The sequence below is a fragment of the Grammomys surdaster genome, unplaced genomic scaffold (assembly GCF_004785775.1).
Source record: "Grammomys surdaster isolate TR1022 unplaced genomic scaffold, NIH_TR_1.0 275, whole genome shotgun sequence".
Lineage (NCBI taxonomy): Eukaryota > Metazoa > Chordata > Mammalia > Rodentia > Muridae > Grammomys > Grammomys surdaster.
In genome coordinates, this window is record NW_021604716.1 from 2,727,037 (window position 1) to 2,748,177 (window position 21,141).

General features: G+C 41.6%; 1 protein-coding gene across 3 annotated transcripts in view; it reads right to left on the reverse strand.

Moving 5' to 3' along the window:
- The window catches only part of Syn3 (synapsin III), a 416,223-nt gene that overhangs the window by 348,864 nt on the left and 46,218 nt on the right, over positions 1-21,141 (reverse strand). For all 3 annotated transcript variants that reach the window (XM_028776968.1, XM_028776969.1, XM_028776970.1), the window contains exon 3: positions 3,961-4,052. In XM_028776968.1, coding sequence (XP_028632801.1) covers positions 3,961-4,052 — 92 coding nt within the window. The remainder of the gene's footprint in view (positions 1-3,960; positions 4,053-21,141) is intronic.

Genomic DNA, 21,141 nt, shown 5'->3' on the forward strand with positions numbered 1-21,141 from the left:
AATTCCTAGAAATTTACATATCTGAAAGTGGATTGACTTATCTGTGTTTTGGGGGGAGAGGTGTCAGGTTATCAGTGTAGGTCCCACACCTACAAGGCTCAGGAAACCTCTAGGCAAAGAAGAAACAAAGACATGACTTCAAGGACAGCAGAATGGCAAAAGCAAACTAGGAGACAGGACAGTAGTTCCATGGCCATGCCCAATGATAGAGTGGACTGGGGAGTGGCTCTTTACCTGCTTATACAGAGACACTTTATTTTGACCTACCCTACAAGTGGCTTACCTATTATCACTGTCTGAAAACAACAGTTACCCACACACACCCCTCTCCTTTCCCTTACACTAGTTTGAGCAGCCTATTTTTCTCTAGGATCATTTTCCTATTCCTAAACACCTGAGAGTTTCCCTTATCGAGGATCTACTCTTTGTGTTTTTATTTGTTCATCATTCATGTGAGTTATTTCCCCAGAGGCAGAAGTAAAGGTTGGGAACTAATTTTCTTCACTGCCCTGAAGACGTTCTCACCATGGCACTCTGAAAGCGACCACTGAAATTACAATAAAATAAATTTACCTTCCTAATTCTGCTTATTCTTGAGATGTTTTTCTTTCTCTTTCTACAGTTACATGGACATGCCTGGGTGTAGAATTCTTTTTCCTAATCTGGCTTAAACCATGTGGAGACTCTGTCAGGCATATCATATTGCAGGAATCATTCTCTGCACCCCTGCCTCTGGTTCATTCTTTGATTCTTTCAATTCTCTTCTGACCCTATGATTAAGTGAACTCTAGTGTGTCCTGAGACCTACCCGATGCTTATACATTTCTAATCCTCTCCATTTTCTCTGCTTCCTTCAGGACAATTCATTTAATTCCATGAGTGCTTTTCCAATTGTGTCTAATGTGCTGTTAAACACAACACATTCAATCACTTGGCTACTACAGTTTTCCATTTTTAGAAGTGCTAATTTTTAACATTATTTATTTACATTTTTATTATATAGTGTGTGTTGGTCATATTTTCCCTTCCTCAACACCTTCCAGATTCCCCTTTTCTAGCTATCCAAATTTGTATTGAGTTTTTCTCTTAAAAGACAAAACCAAACTAAACAGCAATAGCAAAGACAACAGTAACAACAACAGCAACATAAAAATAACACATCACCACCACCACCACCAGTAACAGCAAATCAAATCAAATCAACCAAACAATAAAAAACATGGAGTCAATTTGTATTGGTTGACTATTACTTAGCATGCAGCCTGACCTGTGGTATGTTGATATTACCCAGTATCATTCCATTGAAGTAAACAGAGTTTTCCTCTCCCAACAGCTATCAATGCAAATATGTTTTTTGTTAAGGGTGGGACTTTATGCCCACTTCCCCTTCTCTGTTTTAAGGCCAGCTCCATGACATGGAATCCATATCCTGACATTTTTAATGAGGTCAAGAATCTGAAAGTACGTAGATAGATGATGGATCCTAGGGGAACATCCAGTCCAATCATTCTGCTAATTGAACACTGCAATAAAATGATTCCTAATGACATATTGTTATGTTCATAGATCTGTGAGTCACTGTGCCCTCATCAGAGAAGCGTCTTCTTGCAGTAGATGATAATAATTAACACAGAGAATAACATTTGGACAACAGACAGAGAGTGTGGGACTTTGGCCTCCTTAGCCTTAAGTGAGATGTATGGCTTCCCTTCCCTCAAGGGTTAGACGTCTATGTGGAAGAAGAGGCTGGGAGAAGAGGCTGGGAGACTGTGAGAGTCAGAGTTGGTGGACAACTCGAACGAAATAACATTTTCCAGATACAACAGGCCTGATGCAGATACAAGATCTCAGACACAGTGACAGAACGCACAAGATCTGCAGAGGTTCACACTAGAATGCTTATTTTTAAAGATCCCTGTTCTCTGCAAATATTTTCCAACTTAATTTTCTTTTCCTCATGATATATACATCACTTTCTCTTTTACTAATCTGTGTCTGGCAACTGCAGTGTCCAGTCTCTCTGAAGTCTAGCTCCTGTGGTCTATTCTTCCTATTTCTGCTAATTCCTGGCACTGAGGCTAGCTAATTCCAACCATGTGCTAGCTATTGTATAAATATGTCTGTGAAGCATAGCCTGAAAGTATGTTCTTTATAAAGGGTTTTCTTATACGTCTGGCACGCTTGTGATGAGCTTGCATCAAGTCCAATGCCAAAGGCTTCCTAGGCCTCACCCACTTCAATCTGTGAGAACTCGTCTACTTTGGTTTCATGTTCACATTGAGGGTGGACTTCTATGAGGTCTTAGTTCAGTGTGTGTGTGTGTGTGTGTGTTGAGCCATGAACCCTCTTTAATACATGTGGGCCTGAAGGTTAACTTCCTTTTCCCTTTCCTTCCCTAGCCTATCAAAGCCAATTTTTAATCTGGGCCATGTAGCACATAGTCAGTCTAATGCTATCTGGGACAAGTAGCACATAGTCTAAAGACATGGTGGCCTTTGTACTTGTATTAGCTGCTTTTCCCATCACTGTGACAAATGAGCCTGAGAGAAGATACTTAAGAGAGTAAAAACAGATTTTGGACCACAGATTCAGAGGGATTTCAGTCCATCATTATGGGGAAAGTATGACCCTAGTGCGCCCATGATGGTGGGAACACATCCACAGCAACAATGTGCCTGATAAGGAAACAGAGAGAACTGGATAGAACTGAAGATAGGTACAACTTTCAAGGCCCACCTTGATGGCCTATTTCCTCCAGCTTGGCCCCACATCCCAAAAGATTTGGCTAACTCCCACAAAAAACCCCACCAGCTAGAGACTAAATGTTCAACCAAATGAGCCCAAGATAGAAACATTTCACATTCAAATAATAACAATTTTTGTCTATTTTTCTTAGCTTCCATTGTCCCATTATTGTCTCCCTGGTAATTATTACTGTTATGCCAACTCTCTGAAGGCTTCTAAGCATTGCAATTGTTGGAAACTACTTTTTAGTGGGGGCTCACATTATCTGGCCTATTGTTATTGGAAATAGAAAGCCACACAATGTCGTTCGTGCATTAAGAGAGCATGCAGTAGATGACTGCTTTAGCCTAACACTCCGTATCCCCTAACCATATTCCATTGCTTTCCTATCGTTACCTGTAGAGGCTGTTTTTAACCTGCAGAGCTCTCATCCCCTCTCCCCAGCTCAATGCCCAGATCCTACCATTTGACAAGATGCTAAATATATATACCATTTCACCAGAGCTTCTGCTTTTCCTACTTGTCCAGGTCTGAGCTTCATCTCTTGGCCATACAGACCTTCACACATTAGCCTGTGCATCTTTTTTTTCCCAGAGCCTAACCATACAGGACAGCATTTATGTGAGTTTTATCTCTCCTGTGCATGCATACTTATCATTTCTTACTTCCAAAGAATTCTCTCATTTCCTCTCCAGCTCAGCACACATCCTACACAGATTTCTGGAAAATCTGATACCCAGGGCTTTTAGTTCTGCTGTGGTTAGAGGGGATTTTCTGAATGCTTAGTCTGTGGTGTTACTGGGATGGGTTCTGCTCTTTCTGCTCTTTACACTGTGGAGATGCTACTCTCACACGCATGAGTTTTTGGAAGCTTTGGCAGCCCCTGGCTGCAGTGTTGCTATCTCCACCTTGCCTCTAAGAAACAGAGCAAAAGGAACCAAATACAGACAGAATAGGGTCAAAGCTCCACAACCAGAACCCATGCCTTTCATCCCAAGCTTTATTTCTGGACATCACAGTTGCTTTCCGTGTATTTGTGTCATTAATCCTTTCTATTACAGGGCCCCTGGGGCTCTGGGGAAATCAGTTGGCACAGGAATGTACCCATGGCACCTGAAAGTGGCCACAGGCACCAGACAGGCCGATGTGGAGGTGTCTTTGTGAGGTTTCTCATGTACACTTTTCAGATAGGTTTTGTCTCTCAGGTCTGCTTACCGCACAATTTTGGTGCCATTTCTCACAACTTGCATGTCCACCATGCAGCCTCCGGTAACGTAAGCAGCCAGGTTCAGCTCAGAGAACTCAGCCTGGAGAAGAAAGCAAAACAAGAACAGAAGGCATCAAACACCAGTGTAGGACATTTGTGTTTACTGTATGCTTCTGTGTATTATCCAGTGCATAATCAGGCCTCATTGCAAACTTGGAAATGGAATATTTATCTCCCTTCTCAAAAGGAAGCTGAGGTGCAGAGAGGCAGGTGACATGCTCAGGATCACATGATGAACACATCATATTGGAACCTATGAGTCTCTGATTCAAGAGCCCACTGTCATGATCACAGCTCTCCTGCCTCCTCAGAAGCAGAAGAAGCCACACTAGCTGTTACTAGAAGATGCCAAATGTTAACAGGCTGATTTCCCTGCTGTCAGCTTTGCACTGTGAAGTTCATCAGCCTCATGCCTCCCTTTGTATGACTTTGGTAACAGGACACTCCTCAAACAATCAGCCCACTATCCCTTTCTTAGTAATGGCTGCTTCGTCTTTTCCACACATATAGCTGCAGTGAAGCACCATGCCTGTGCTGCTTTGGTCACAGTTGATGGGAAGGCATCTGATACAAGGTGATGGAATGAGAAGTTAAAACAAGACATGCAGTTTGTTTGTAGGGAGGTGTATCTTTTTGTTTTCTGTTTTGTTTCTTAATACAGGGTTGTAAATAATGAATGTAGGCTGAACTCAAATTCACTACATAGCAGAAGATGACTCTGAATTGCTGACCTTCCTTTTTCTATCTCCTAAGTCCCAAAATTATACATTATACACTACAGTGGTTTTATTTAGTGCTAGGAATGGAATCCAGGCCTGTGCACGCTAAGCAAGCACTCTGACACCTGAGCTGTATCCCTAGCGCAGAGGTGGTTTATACCTTTAACGCTCAAGCCTAGGTTCTACTTGGATTATATTTATTGCGTTAGGGAAGCATGGTAAACCAGAATGGAGGAAGCTGAAGATCAGGAGAAGAAAGCAGAGAAGGAGAGAACTAGACATCACAGTCAGAGAGAGAGAGAGAGAGAGAGAGAGAGAGAGAGAGAGAGAGAGAGAAGGAGAAAAGGGCAGAAGCAAGAGATATTGGGATGGAGAACACTGTTGATGTTCCTGTCATTGGGTTTAGGTATGTTATAAAACCTTTGTGTTTTATAATCGGTTTAAGGCAGTGGTGAAATCCTATTACTTTCTATCAGAGATATGTGGAATGCCATGTATTTCTGGTCACACTGCATGCTTCCTGGAGATAGACATGTTCTTATAACTACTTATATCAGATTCCTAGAATGCTGTAATAAGGATACAGAGTGGCAGGAGCCTACTCTATAGTTCCTGGCTAAAAGTCTAAAATCAAGGTGCTTGTAGAGTTGGTTTCTTTCGAAGACTAGAAAGGGTTGCGTCTACTCTAGACCCCTTTCTTGGCTTGTAGAGCACCATTTTTCTGCCTGACTCTCTTCTCATCATTTTCTCATTGTCTGCCCTATATCCTAGATCCTTGTTTTTACGAGGACATCAATCACATAGCTAGGTTCTCATTCTGATGACTTTGTCTTTGCTTGGTGACCTCTTTAAAGGTTCTCTCTACAAGTGGATCACATTCTGAGGTACTGGGGGTTGGATTTCACATTGATTTTCTTTTAAAAGTGTAATTGTATTTATCTATTCTTTAAGCATGTCATATATGGGGATGAACAGATGGTGTAATAGTGTTCGTGCTCTTGAAGAGGACCTCACTTGGATTCCAATGCCCACTTCAGGCAGGTTACAATAGCCTGCAACTCCCAGGTCCAGCGGATCCAATACCATAGATTTGTACACATGCTAATAATTAAAAATAATAAAATAAAAATTAAAAGAGAATGTTGTACATGTCCAAAACATATTTTGATCATATCCACCTCCTCTAACTTCTCTTAGGACTCCCAATACACATGCCTCTTCTAACCTCATATCCTCTTCATTTTTTTTAAAAAGAAATTTATAACCCATTGTGTCTAATTAGAGCTGTCCATACACACATGGATATGGGGGCAGTCACAGAAGCATGAACAATCAACCATGGGCCACACTCAGACGAAAACTGTCTCTCCCTCAGCAGTCATCAACTGCCAACAGCTCTCTTCCAATTGTGGGCCTCAAGAATTCCTCGCCCATCCATTCTGTAATGTAGATTGGCTTGATCTTCTGTAGGTCTTACGCAGGCAGTCACAGCTCCTATGTGTTCATGAGCATGACCTTGCCATGTCCAGAAATATTTTTGTAGCAGACTCAGTCTTAAAATCTTTCTACCCACACTTCCATGTTTACATCAGAAAACTGTGATATAATGTCCCATTTGAACCTGGTCATTCCACAGTCACTTATTCTCTGGAATTTGACTAACTGTGAGTCTCTATGTTAACCTATGTTCACTGTAATAAGGATCATATCTAGTGAGGAGTGAAAGCTACACTAACCTATGGATATAAGGTTAACTAGTTAGAAGGCAGTTTGATGTAATTTCCATTGAGCAGAATAACAGAAGTAAGGTTTCCCTTAGGGTGTACAAGCTTCCCAGACATGGGTTCTTGGTAAGATTTCAATATCAGGTATAAGTTTCTTTCTGTGTAGTGGCCTTAAATCCAAACAGAAAGTAGTTGGTTATCCACATAGCTTTCATGCCCCTAGTGCATTGATGGGCATATCTTACCAGACAGTTGATATTAAAGCTCAGAGGTCACAGCTGGGTGTGACTTTTGATGACTTTTCTCTCTCCCTTAATAGCCCATATAGCACTTACGGCATGATTAAAGCTATTCAGCAGAGAGGAAGCTTCTAGGTTTGTATCAGCTCAATTTCTCCTGTTCTGTGATCTAAGTGTGTAGTGTCTCCAGCAATGAGTTCTCACCACCAAGTTCAGGTGGGTGACCAAGAGTATTGGTAAGTGAATTTTCTGTATTGTGTGTGTGGATCTACTTGATACCCCTGATGAACAGAAGGTATCCACCCTCGGCATTGTTCTCTTTGTCAACATATGAATTTTGGCACCATTTAATTTAAATGGAATCATTTAAAGGAAATAATATCAATGTGCCTTTTTCACAGGAAGAGCCAAAAGCTTTTATTTGGATATAGTGAATCAAGAATAACTGTTCACATATATTTAGTGCTCACTATGTGCAAGGTTTTGGTCTAAGCATTATCTACTTTTCCAGGTAGGGAAATGGAGGCAGAGAGATTAGATATACACAGGATGTCACCCAATGAGCAGCCTCAATCCCAGGAAGTGTGTTCTAAGGGACTGTGAATCCAACCATCTATTGTCTACTGCCTCTCCCCGAGGCTGCATGAGGCCACATTAATGCTTCAGTGTTGTGGGAACTGTAGTGTTTTGAATGAAATTGCCACTCATAGGCTCAATATTTAAACATGTGGTCCCTGGGTGGTAGCACTCTTTGGAAGGGTTTAGGAGGCATGGCCTTGCTAACCGTAGTCTGTTACTAGAAGTAGACTTTGAGAGTTTAAAGCCTCATGTCATCTCCAGTTTTCTCTCTCTAATTCATGCTTTCAGTTGAGGATGTCAGCTTTTAGCTTCTTGCTCTGGCCACCAGGCCTGCCTACTACCACACATGCCTTGCATGGACTACTTTGCATAACGGACTCGTATTCCCCTGGAACAATAAGTCAAAATTAACTGTTCCTTCTATAAGCCACTTTTGGATGTGGTGTTTTAGCACTGCAACAGAAAAGTTATTAACATTGGGTCCTAAGAAAACATTTAAAAGAGAACAAGTTTTTAGTGAAGGAAAATATCATTTTATAAAGATTTAAATATATCACCCTGGAGCAATTTATCAGGAACTGTGACAAAGGGCCTGACCCTCTCTCCATATGGTAATAAGGGAAAGCAAGAACACTTATGCCTCTTGCTCTAATTAATAACCTAATTATGTTGTGGCAAGGTGAAAAGAAAAGATTGTTGCTAATGAGCCCACATTGGTAAACTGTGGTAATAGCACAGCTATTATGTCTGATGCCTTCCAAATTCAGCTCCAGATTGCTTAAAACACTTAATTGGCAACATCACAGAGAATTTTAAAAAGCTAGTGCATGTATGTGGCAGAGAAAGAAGTTCAAAGGAAGTTGCAAAACAGAAGAGCTGGTCACTAGACATGTGAAGGAAAGGAATGAAAGAAGAGGGGTGCAGACCCCGGGGTTGTCTTGCTGCCCTAAGGGAAAAATAAAGTCCTGGATAGAAGACATACTCAGGGTTTGATAGAAAAGTCAGAGGTTGGTCTTTTTCAGATTTGGATTTCTAGAGTTATTTCCAAACCATGAATTATAAATAATTTAAGAAGGTGAATGTGTGCATCACAGGGCAATAAGACTCTGTTGTAGCACAGAGAGTTTAGGCAGCACAGGAAAGGGAAATGCTTGGTAATTAACTTCCTAAACATCAACAGGAATGGAAATGAACACAGAGGTACCCAAGCTCCCTCTCTATTGAGATGGCTCACTTGTCCCTGTCACAGAATCTTAAACTGTGGCCACCTTGGAGGAATCACATTGCTCCCAAAGAGACTGCAGTGGATGTTATCCCCAAGAAAACTTCCCCCAAGTCCCTACCTTAGAGAGCCCTTTTAGGAAACATAGTTTTCACAGATGTAACTAAGGTAGCATCTGAACAGGAGATCACCTTGGATTCAAGTGAACCCTAACTTTAATGACAAGCCCTGAGAAAAGCAGATGCATAGAGGGTAGAAGTCATATAAGGATGGAGATAGACACTAGAATGAGGCAGTCACAAGCACAGATAGCCACTATACACCAGAAGGCAGAAGGAGTCAATGAAGATTCTTCCCTAGAGTCTAGGGTTCAAGAAGAAGTGCTGAAATCTGATGCAGACCATCTAGCATCTAGATCTAGGAGAGGTTTGTTGTATTAACTCTCCCAGTTTGTGTAAAATTTCCAAGGCAACCCTAGGACACAAATAAAAAAGCTGAGAAATGAATGCAACTTCTGCATTGCAGGCAAAGCCACAGGGAATCCCCAAAGGTCAGAGTTTGTCAGTAGGCTGCTCTGCCATTTCCACTAGACACGTGGACTCCTGCATATAAACATGTACTGTCTCTCCCTCTCTCTCTGCCTCTCTCTGTCTCTTGCTCTGTCTCTGTCCCTTTCTCTTTGTAATATAGCAGTTACCTCTCTTAAGAAGATTTTACAAATAACTAAATATTCTGCATGAATTAACATTTTAACCTCGAGTTTGCCTTCAATTGTCTTTTATGTAATTAAAAAATGCTATACTTGAAGCCTTGCGGTACAAATTCATGTGTACTCAAGAAACCACATGTATATATAAGCTACTCAATGTACTAGCCAATGACTATCATTAGTCCTTCTGAATATCAGTTTTAATTCCTGTAAAATGGAAATAACAATGTAAGTAATATCTATCCTTAAGGTTTTGTGATGGCTCAAATTTCTGAGACGATTAGGTGAGACAAGGGCTTCTGTGAAAAGCTACGATTATGACTTTTCCAATTTCACTGTCTTACTAAGAGTGAACAGAACACATCAAGAATGGTAGAACTAGTGAACGGCATGCACGAGGTCCCCTGAGCACCATTGTCTAATTCTGGCCTTGCTTCTCAGTCTGGACAAGCCTTGTGGGACTCCAAGAGTGTCCACCTCCCTTCAGGGGCCCCGAAAGTAATCAGCTTGGAACCCTGCACTAACATGCATCCTGCTTTAGATCTGCTGAGTTTTATCTGTTTGCCACCCCAGCTTGGTCTTATTGGGACACAGCCAGCAGAGTAGGGTACCCTGACCTAGACTGTCTGGTCTACTGCTCCTCCCATCTTCCTGAGAAGTCCTGCTGCCATCAGGACAATCCATCAAACACCAGAGAAAACCAGATGCCTAAAGGACAGTGTAAGAACACAATCAACAAGGCCCAGGGCAATATGGCACCACTAGAGCCCAGCTATCTTGCTACAACAAACCCTGAATATCCTAGAAGGGCAGAAAATAATCAAACTCAGGATTGAAATCAATCAATCAATCAATCAAAGAATCAACAAAACCAAGAACTGGTTCTTTGATAAAATCAATAAGATAAACAAATCCTTACTTACTTAGTTAAACTAACTAAAAGGCAGAAACAGTACCTAAATTAACAAAATCAGAAATGAAAAGGGAGACATAGCAATGGACACTGAGGAAATTCACAATAGCAAAAAATAACACAAAATACCTTAGTGTAACTCTAATCAAGCAAGTGTATGATAAGAGCTTCACGTCTCTGAAGAAAGAAATTGAGGAAGGTATCAGAAGGTTGAAAAATCTCCCTTGCTAATGGATTGGTAGGATTAACATAGAGAAAATGGTCATCTTACCAAAAGCAACCTACAGATTCAACGTAGTTCCCAACAAAATTCCAACACAGTTCTTCACAGATCTTGAAAGAACAATCCTCAAATTCATATGGAACAATGACAACAAAAACCCAGGAGAGATAAAACAATCCTGAAAAATAAAAGAACTTCTAGAGATATCACTATCCCTGATTTCAAGCTGTATTAGAGAACAATAGTAATAAAACCAGAATGGTATTGATATAGAAACAGACTAGTGGATCAATGGAATTTAATGGAAAACCCAGAAAAAAACTCATGCACCCATGGACATGTGATTTGTTGACAAAGAAACCAAAACAATACAATGGAAAATGGAGAGCATCTTCAACAAATGGTGCTGGTCTAACTGGATGTCTGCATGTAAAATAATACAAGTAAGTTCACAACTTAAGTCCAAATGTTCAAAACTCAAGTTCAAATGGATCAAAGACCTCAAAATGAAACCAGACACAGTTAACCTAATAGAACAGAGAGTGAGGAATAACTTTGAAATCATCTCTACAGGAGACAATTTTCTGAACGGAACACCAATGGTTCATGCACTAAGGTCAAGAATTAATAAATGGGACCTCATGAAAATGAAATGTTTCTGTAAGTCAAAGAATACCATTGTCAGGACAAAACGACAGCATGCAGATTGGGAAAAGATCTGTATTAACCCTATATCCAACGGGGGATTAATATCCAAAAGATATAAAAATCTCAAGAAGCTAGACACCAACAATCCAAATAATCCAATTAAAAACAGGGTACAGAGCTAAACAAAATTTTCAACAGAGGAATCCCAAATGGCCAAGAAACACCCAAGGAAATGTTCAACGTCCTTAATTATCAGGGAAATGCAACTCTAAACAGCTTTGAAATTCCAGCTTACACCTATCAGAATGGCTAAGATCAAAGCCTCAAAGGGCAGCACATACTAGTGAGGTTGTGGAGCAAGGGGGAACAGTCCTTCATGGCTGGTGGGAGTGGAAACTTAGACAACAACTCTGGAAATCAATCTGGCACTTTCTTAGAAGATTTGGAATAGTTCTACCTCAAGATCCAGCTATACCACTCCTGGGCACATACCCAAAAGATGTTCCACCATCCCACTAAGACATTTGCTCAATTATGTTCCTAGAAGCTTTATTTGTAATAGCTAGAAAGTGAAAACAACCTAGATGTCTCTCAACTGAAGATTGGATACACAAAATGTGCTATATATACACAATGGAATACTTCTCAGCCATTAAAAACAATACCTTGAATTTCTCAGGCAAATAGATGGAACTAGAAAATATCATCCTGAGTGAGGTAACCAGACCCAAAAGGACATGCATGATATGTACTCAGTTATAATCAGATATTAGCAATAAAGTACAGAATAACCATGCTGTAATCCACAAACCCAAAGAAGCCAAATAACAAGGAGAGCACAGTGAGGATGTTTGATTCTTTCTCAGAATGGGAAACAAAATAGATATTGGAGGTCGGTGGAAGGAGAGAAATGGATGAAAGAGGGAATGGGGATGGGTGCACGTCAGGCAAGGGGAGATCATATGTATGGAGAGCAGGGGGGAGAGAAGAGAGATTGGTTGTGGGGGTCAATCTCTAGGAGGTGCCAAAGACCTCTGATGGGGAGAGGCCCCAGATGGTGTAAGGGGGCGGCTCTATCTGAGATTCCTAAGGAGTGGGGTATATAGATCCTGAAGTGGCCACTTTTAGTAGCCAAACAGGGCTCCCAGTGGAAGAATAAGGACAGTAACCCACCTGCAAAGCCTTTGACTCAAAATATGTCCTGCCTACAAGGTGTGCAGGGACAAAGATAAAGCAGAGACTGAGGTATTGGCTAACCAATGACTGCTCCAAATTGAGACCCATCCCATAGGCAAGAACCAATCTCTGACACTAATCATGATACTCTGTTATGCTTGCAGACAGGTACCATGCATAACTGTCCTCTAAGTGGTCCCATCCAGCAGCCATAGAGAAGATATGCAGAGACTCATACCCAAATATTACATAGAGCTTGAGGAGTCTTACAGAAGAGTTTCAAGAAAGACTGAGGAACCTGAAGAGGGCAAGGACTCCACAGGAAGACCAACAGAGTCAACTAACCTGGACCCTTGGGAGCTCCCATAAAATGAATCAACCAAAGAGGGAGCCCAGTCTGGACCTAGGCCCCCTGCTCATATGTAACAGACGAGCAGGTTGGTCTTCATGCAGATCCCTCACACAACTAGAGCAAGGGCTGTCCCTTAGCCTGTTGCCTGCCTGCTTGCCTGCCTGGCTTGTCTGCCTGGCTGTGAGTCCCACACCCCTAAATGGACAGACTTGTCTAGCCTCAGTGGGGGAGGATGTTCCTAGTCCGTGTGAGTGTGTGTGTGTGTGTGTGTGTGTGTGTGTGTGTGTTTCCATTTCTCAAGAAGGGAAAGGGGGAAATGGGGAAAGGACTTGTGTGGGGGGGTGCTAGGAGGAAAGGAAGGGCTGATATTGAGTAGTAAATAGAATGAGTAAGTATGTTTAAAATTAGCAAAAAAATTTCCTTGTTTTGACTACTGTACTCACTTTTAAAATTAAATTTCACTTCGGTACTAATTTTGAAAAAAAAAAAGATGAGACTGCTTGTCTATTAGCAATGATATCTGTTTGGGCAAAAGAAAACATGAAAAAGATGTTGATGTCTTACTTATCATTAACATTTTTGAACTTTGTTCAGGTGCTTCAGGAAAGAAAGAATAAATAAGCTTAAATTGGCTGACAAAAAAATAAACAAAGAATGTGATGCTTCATCTTCATTGCCAATTTGACCAAATTTAGGATCACCAAGGAGACACACTTCTGGATGAGTCTTTGGTGTTATCTGTAGAAAGATTTAGCTGTGAATGGAAGACTACCCTGAATGTCAGTGAACCATCCCATTGGAGGTATCCTGGAGTAAACAAATGGAGAAAATTAGTTGAGTGCTGGCTTTCTCTTTTGTTCTGTCTCCTGACCCATCCCTATCAGAGGAAACGGCCTCATGCATCTGCATTCACTGTCAAGAGCGCTTTCTTCCACCAGGCCTTTCCTACTCTGGTGGAATATGCCTTCATACTGTAAACCAGAATCAATTATTCCACCTTTTTAGTTGCTTTTAGTCAGATATTTGGTTATAGCAATTAGAGAAGCAACTAATACATAGGCTTTGGCTCATGGCTTCAGTAAACTACTAGAGACTCCATAGTCCCATTTTACACAACGAGACCAGGAGAAATACATTATCTGTTTGTAGAAATCCTACAGCAGGCATTTCAGGACTGGGGTTCTTGTAGAAAGGAAGCAATTATCCTTATAATCATCTGAAATAACTGCCTGGAGGGAGTTTCCTGGATGCAGGGAAGTATGAGAGGACCGTGAGCTCAGTCATCACTGAGGTGAGGACTCCAAGGCTGAACCTCAGGAGAACCTCTGTGGCTAGAATTCACAGGTAGTATATAGGAAAAGGTGGAGCTACACAGAAAAAGAAAAGGAGGGATCCAGAAGCCTATGGACAATGGCTCTTAAAGGAAATAAGCAAGGCTGGGACTAAAGGGGATGGGACAACATATCAAAAACCAGTAGGGTCAACAGCCTGCAGAACCCACACATGCCTGGGAATCGTTCATGTGCTTGCTGGTTAGAGTGTAAATAAAGACCGTGTGATATGAGTCAGATTCTCAAGTCTTAGTAGTAGGGTTGAGGCACTCCTGGCCTAACATATGCTTTGGACCTAGAATGATGAACAGTCCTGCTCTGGTGTGGTGAATCTCTTTGATGATTAGTAGCACTGGGTACTTTTCTTTGGTGCTAATTAGAATTTCAGATACAGTCTTTGGTGAGGTATCTGATTAAGTCTTATCTGTATTTCTGATTGTAACTTTATTAATTTGACATATGTGTATTAAACTACATCCTAGAATTAAAATTTCAAAAATTAATGTTATGAAAATACATTCTATATAAACATTTTTATTGCTGCATTTATCTGTACTTATCTTCTTCAATCCTATGTCTTTTAACTTTCTGGTTTTTTAAGCACATACACACATATACATATATAGTATAACTTAATGATCTTTAAAATGTTATTTATTTATTTATTTATTTACTTGTTTATTTATTTACTTACTCACTTTATAACACTGCTGCCTCCCAGTCCTAGTCCCCCCTCACAAGTCCCTTCCCCGTTCTCCCTCCCCTTTACCTCTGAAAGGGTGGAGTCTCCTCTGGGTATTCCCTGTCCCCTGGCACAGCAGATCTCTGCAGGGCTGGTGTATCCTCCCCTTTTGAGGCCAGACAAGGCAGCTCAGTTAGGGGAGCATATTCCGCAGATAGGCAACAGCTTTAGGGATAGCCCCTGCTCTAGTGTTGGGAATCCACATGAAGACCAAGCTGCACATCTGCTACTATGTGCAGGGGACCTAAGCCCAGCCTGTATATTTTGTTGGTGGTTCAGTCTCCGAGAGCCTCCAAGAGTACAGGTGAGTTGACTGTTGTTTTCCCTGTGGAGTTCCTATTCCTTTAAGGGACCTCAATTCTTCCCCAAACTCTTCCATAAGAATCCCAAGGCCCATCCAATGTTTGGCTATGGGTCTCCGCATCTGTTTTAGCCAGCTGCTGGGTGCAGCCTCTCAGAGGACAATCATGCCAAGCTTTAATGATCTTTTTATAGTTAGTTTTTTCATTATTGTTAGCTCAAACCTTAGCTTAGCTCAAGATTATACAGACATTCTGCAATATTTCTTACTTGAAGCTCTGTTATTTTATGCCTCACATTTGATTCTTTAATCCACATAGAAATAACTTTTAATGCTCAGGTTTTGATTCCTCCGTCTAGTTAAGCAGCATTTTCTCACCATTTGCTGAAATGACTGTTTTGTTTTGATTTGCTTTTTTTTTTTCTCTTCTCAGTTGGACCACATTTGTACTGTTGCCAACAACCAAATTATTTCTTTTGTGGCACTCTATTTTTCTTTCTGTAGAAATATGAGGCATGGAATTCAGGATCTCGAATATGCTAGGTATGTGCTCTACCTCTGGACTGCATCTAGATCTCTTTTAGTTTTTAAAATTTGATACAAGGTCTCATCAAGTTGTCCAAACTGGTCTTGAATTCACTATGTAGTCCAAGGACTGGACTTGCATTTGTAATTCTGTGTCCTTATCCTCTCAAGTAGCTGGAGTCACAAGCCTGTGCCAACAGGCCCAGCTACTTCTAAATTCTCTGTCCTGTTCTGTTATCTATGTCTATGCTGGAGTCTTTCAAGTTATCTCTGTTACTGTCACTTTGCAGTGAGTTTGGGCAGTGTCCAGTGTATAAGATGAAAGCCACCCAAGCAGTAGAAAGTAAAAAGATAATTTAGGGTGACCATTCTGTCCTCTCAATCTGTAGACAAGATATAGTTTTATATGCTCACTCTATAATACACACAGATACCAGACCACCAACTAATCTCAAAGGGTCTGTCCTGAGCAAACTAGTTGGATGATTCCCCATAGATATGGCTGACTGGCCACTTCATGTTATACTATGCTTTCCTTTGTATCTGCCCATTATTGCAGCAGCGGGCCCTCTCAAAGATCTGCTTCTCTTAAAGAGTCAATAAACGTTAAGAATTCCTCTTCAGCATCAGCTATGTTCACTCAATCCTTAGCAACTAAATGTTGTCTCTAAAGGTTAGGAGAGGTGACTAAGTGAGGGGTGAGTCTTCGAATTTCTGAGTCATCCTCTCTACTCAGGACCATTGTGTGTATCTTCCACTACTGCCACGCTCACACACCCTGGAAGAAAACACTTGGCTTTATACATGAAGTTTTGAGTTTCAGCACAGCTCCAAAAACCATCATCTTAACTTCCTTTCTGCCTTCCTGGAAGTATAAGCCATGTTCTTGTGATGAACTAAGGCACTTTTTGTCTATTTCTTGCTACCAAGGGCACATAAAAGAGTTTGTTTTCTCACCCCTCTTTCTCTCTCTCTTTTCTTCTCCTTCTCCTTCTTCTTCCTTCCCTCTTTATTTTCTGATGATTTCTTTTTTATTTGTTTTAAATGTGGATTGGTGTTTTGCTTGCATGTATGTCTGCATGAGGGTGCTGGATCCCCTAATTCGAGCTGCAGGCAGTTGTGAGTTGCCATGTGGGATCTGGGAATTGTAGCTAGTGCTCTTAACCTTTGAGTCATCTCTTCAGCCCCTCCTTTATTTTCTTAAAGTTTATTTTATTACTGACTTTTATATGTCTGTCTGGGTATATTTGTTCACTTCTGTGCAGGTACCCAAAGAGGTAAAAAAGAGAATCCCCTGAAATTGGAGTTACAAAAGTTTGTAAATGTGTATGCTGGCCTCTGAGTGCAAGCATTCACACTTACTGAACCAATTCTCCAGCCCCTCCTAGTAAGTATGTAACTTTGGAATACATTCAGGACTGTTGGAACTCTTATCTTAGGAGGAAAAACAACTGTATGACACATTCCTAATATATGACCTGGAGACATCATTAAGAAAGGTAGGTGCTAATTCTTTGATCTGAAGGTGGATTGTATAAAGCATAAACAAGTTTGCACATATTTTGTTATTCTTTTAAAATGCCACAGGGAGAGCTTTCCAACATTGATGCCAATGACACCTGAGCTTTCCTTCCAGACATTTGCATGAAGAAAGGGAGAAAAGGTGGAGAGAAATCAGCCTTGAGCTTTGATTAGAGCTGAAGACTAAAATTTGACATTGACTGTAGGCTGTGGTCTCATTTTCTCCTGGCTTAATTTTCTTTATCTTTAATCTGGATAACCTTAATTGGAGGAGTCAATTATCTCCATGGGCTCTTTTATTTTCATATATTCTCTTTCTCAACCATGGTATTTCAGTTATCTGACCCCACCCCATGCACAGCACCAAATCTGTTATGATAGCAACCTTCATGAGAAAGGTACACCAAGCAAGAACATGTTTCGTGGGGAATTGCTCACTGCTTTATGGTCAGATTTGGCATACAGCAAGTATTCAAAACCACTTCTTTAATAAACTATTACTCTCATAATTTGAACGTGAATAGGGCTGTATTTGGTCTTGATGATCAACTCTAAAGGACTTGGAAGCCACCTGGGAACCACACCTTTGTACATGTTTCTGGAGGCATTTCCAGAGAAGATTAAACAATGGGATAGCCAGCATTCAAAGTGAGTACGTTTCAATGGTTAGTCTACATACTAAGATGTCTGAGAAGAAAGCAGTGTCTCACTCCTGCCTCCTCTTCCTGAGCAAGTACATCTATTGCTGCTGATACCATCCTTTGTGGTCCTTAGATTCTAGGTTCTTTGTTCTTTCAATCAGACTCAATATCAGCAATTTTTCAGTGAGCTTCCAGGCCTCTGGTACTGTACTGATATTGCTAAGGCAACCAGCTTTGCAGGCTGGGTAGCTGTCAGGTTCTCAGCCTCGCCAGTATACAGAAAGCCATTGTTGAGCTCCTAAGCCTACTGTGTAAGCCAATCTAAGAAATGTCCTCCTACAATAGGTATACACTCTATTGGTTCTGTTCTTCTAGGGAACCCTGTCTATAGCCAACGGGTCCCACATCTACTAAGTAACTTGCCTTTAGGAACTACATTGCCAGAGGTTATGGATCAGAGTGATCAGGAAAGTATCTCTGGACAGATAGTAGGGGGAAACTCTCAAGATAACTGTCAATAAAGAAAAGCCCAAATGAGGACATGGGCCAATGGGGCAATGGAATGATGAAATATCATCTGTTGTAGAGACACTGGGCCCATGGGTAAATGCAGCAGACAACAGAGTTAGAATACAGGAATGGGGTTCACTTCTTATGGGTTTGGGAGTCCTGGGAAGAGGTGTGTGTGCCATCCTTCACTGTATTCATCTGCTGCAACTGGAACAGATTACTGTGGGTTTAGGGTCTTTAGACAATACAAATTCATCTTACTGCTCTGTAGGTCAGAAGTCTAGGTTATCTTGTTCTCTCCATTCTGTGTTGTACAAGGCCGAAGTCAAGATACTGGCCGGCTGGGCTCTGATCGGGAGACTCGGGGAAGAAGCTGCCTCCAGGATGTTGAGAGAATTCAGTTCTTGGTAACTGAGGTACTGAAGTGTTGATGTTGTTGATCTATGTGCTACTTAATATGGTGCTCTCCTTGTCCTTCCTCCTCCTTGCTCTCTTTTCCTTTTTAGGTAAGACCACACACAGCCCACACTGCCATCAAATTTGAGGGACAGCCAGGAATTACTTTGACCTTCTGGTCCTTGAGTCTCTTCTGGTTCTTCACCTCCCAAATGTGAAATTACAGGCATATACATGTCACACAGTTCATAGTGTTGAAGGTTGAACCCAGGGATCTGTGCATGCCAGCCAAGCACTCTATGAACTGAGCGACATCCTCAACCCTGCTCTCCCCATCTTCGGATAGCTAACAATGTAAGTTTTCCTCTATCTCAGACTTTTTGTGATTTCCAATTCTAATACATCTTCTATCTCTTACCAGAGGAAGTTCTGTGTTTTCAAGGGCTTATGTGATCCTCTGGTTAGACTTGGTTAAATCAGACTCCTCAGAACAGTTCTGGGTCATAACTGTAATCATGCAATCATATCTGCCATGTCCCTTTGGGTAAGATTTCCACAGGTTCCAGGAATTAGGAAGGAGATACATTTAAGGGAGTTAAGTGAGAAAGGATGGTGAGAGAGTAGTAGTTTGATTTTAAGGACATTTATACAGCTCCTTGTAATAGCCAGACTCTGGTATAGATCATACATTTGGCTGGAATCAGATCTGCCAAGAAATCTCTCCTATATCCTCCTAGATCAGGAGTCCTTCTTGTTTCAAGAAAGCACAGGGATCGATGTATGCACGCAAGTACACGTGTGCAAACATGTGCACACACAGAGGGATAGAAATCGAATGAACTCAACTTCCTGTAAGGCCTCTGGCTATACTCTCAGGAACACGGGCACCTGACAGGGATGTCAAGCCAAGTAGATAATATGACTGAAAGAAAATACAGGGCATTCATGTCTCCTCACTGATAATTGCATTTGTGAAGATAATCATAGTGATGACAGTGTGGAAGGGGTGATTGCAGCTGTGATTACGATAATATGTTGAAGGACGTTATTAAGCCAACAGATCAATGGGAAGTGAATGAAATTGAGGCTTGGAACTAGATGACTGACTGGAATGTGTGAAAGAGCCCAAGAATGTGTGGGAACTCGAAGGTAGCAGCTATCAGCCTTGACCATGAAGCCTGACTGAAGGAGGATTTCGACACAAAGAGATGTTGTCCAGAGTGCCTGAGAAAGGCAAGATGTTGGCAGACAGATGGGTCTGGAATCCAAGGATGGCTGATAAGATTCTGAAAATTCCTGTCAGTTAGTGAAGACATATCTGGTGCAGCTTGCATCCTTGGGTCCTTACTTAGAGGGTATCCTCACACTGGGCCTTTGGTATCCATGCAGTTTTCAGGAGGAGAGACATAGAGACACAGACAGACAGATACAAAGGCAGAAATGGACACTAAGTTTACAGCACACAGGTGTGTGTGTGTGTGTGTGTGTGTGTGTGTGTGTGTGTGTGTAGATCTCAGGCAGTAGGGCCTTTCCCAATGCCTATTCACTGTGACACTCTGTTAGACAAGCTTTCTTGTTCTGTTTTTACCAGCAGCAGCTACTCAGAACACCCGTAACTGTGTCTGCCAGGGGATGGAGCCAGTGCTGCATGTTTTCTGTCTTCTAAACTGCACCATAGGATGTGTGGCTCTGAGTTGTTATTCAGCTCATTGTCCCTCTTCTGCTTTTCAGTGTTTTGAAGGTGCTATCCCTGGACGCCATTCTTCTTTCCATAGCCCCGTCTTATTAGCTGTGTATCAGCTCCAGTGCATTTTTATTATCTTGAGTTCCTGGTACCCAGGTGGCTCAGCTCTCCTTTGATCTACGTGCTCGCTGTGTCCTATGACTGTTAGTTAACCAGAGATACGCACATTAGATTTGGAGTAGAGAGGCTGGAGAGTTGGCTCAGTGGCCGAGAACACTAGTTAATCTTAAAGAGGTTCTGGGTTTTGTTCCCAGCCCTCACATGGTGGCTCACAGCCGCCTGGAATTCCAGTTCCAAGGGATCCAATGCCCTCTTCTGACCTCCAAAGGTACCAGGCACACACACAAGGTGCACATAACACATGCAAACAAAACACCATGCGCATAAAGTAAATAAACCAATAGAAGAATGTTGTTAAGGTGATTCAGATTACAGGGAAGGTAGGAAGGAAGCGACACTGCTTCGGATTGGAACTTATACTGAGGGCTTTGCATAAGAGCACTGAGCACTCAGGTTTCCATTGTTTTGCTCATCTCCTTGCTACTCAGGAACCTGAAGTGGAGTGATGGTGATTGTCAACAGATGATTAAGGTGTTTCTGAGTCCACTTGTACATTATCATCAGACTTCCCTTCAAAGCCCAAACAGAGATTGACGTGTTTACTCCCAGGAACAAAACTGGGTGTGAAAGTTCTCCTACGGAGAGAAGCATTCTGTACATGAATGGACTGTCCTCCAATTCCAAAGTTCTCTCACAGCAAAGATGCTTGTGGAAAAGATAAACACTGACAATAAGAACATTAAAGTGCTAAGTATGGAATACTGAGCCTGGTGTGGCTCATAAGGTCCCGTGTGAGTCAGTTTCCACTGCCTCCCACCATGGCTAGTCTTCTACCTCTGAGCTTCAAGGCACTG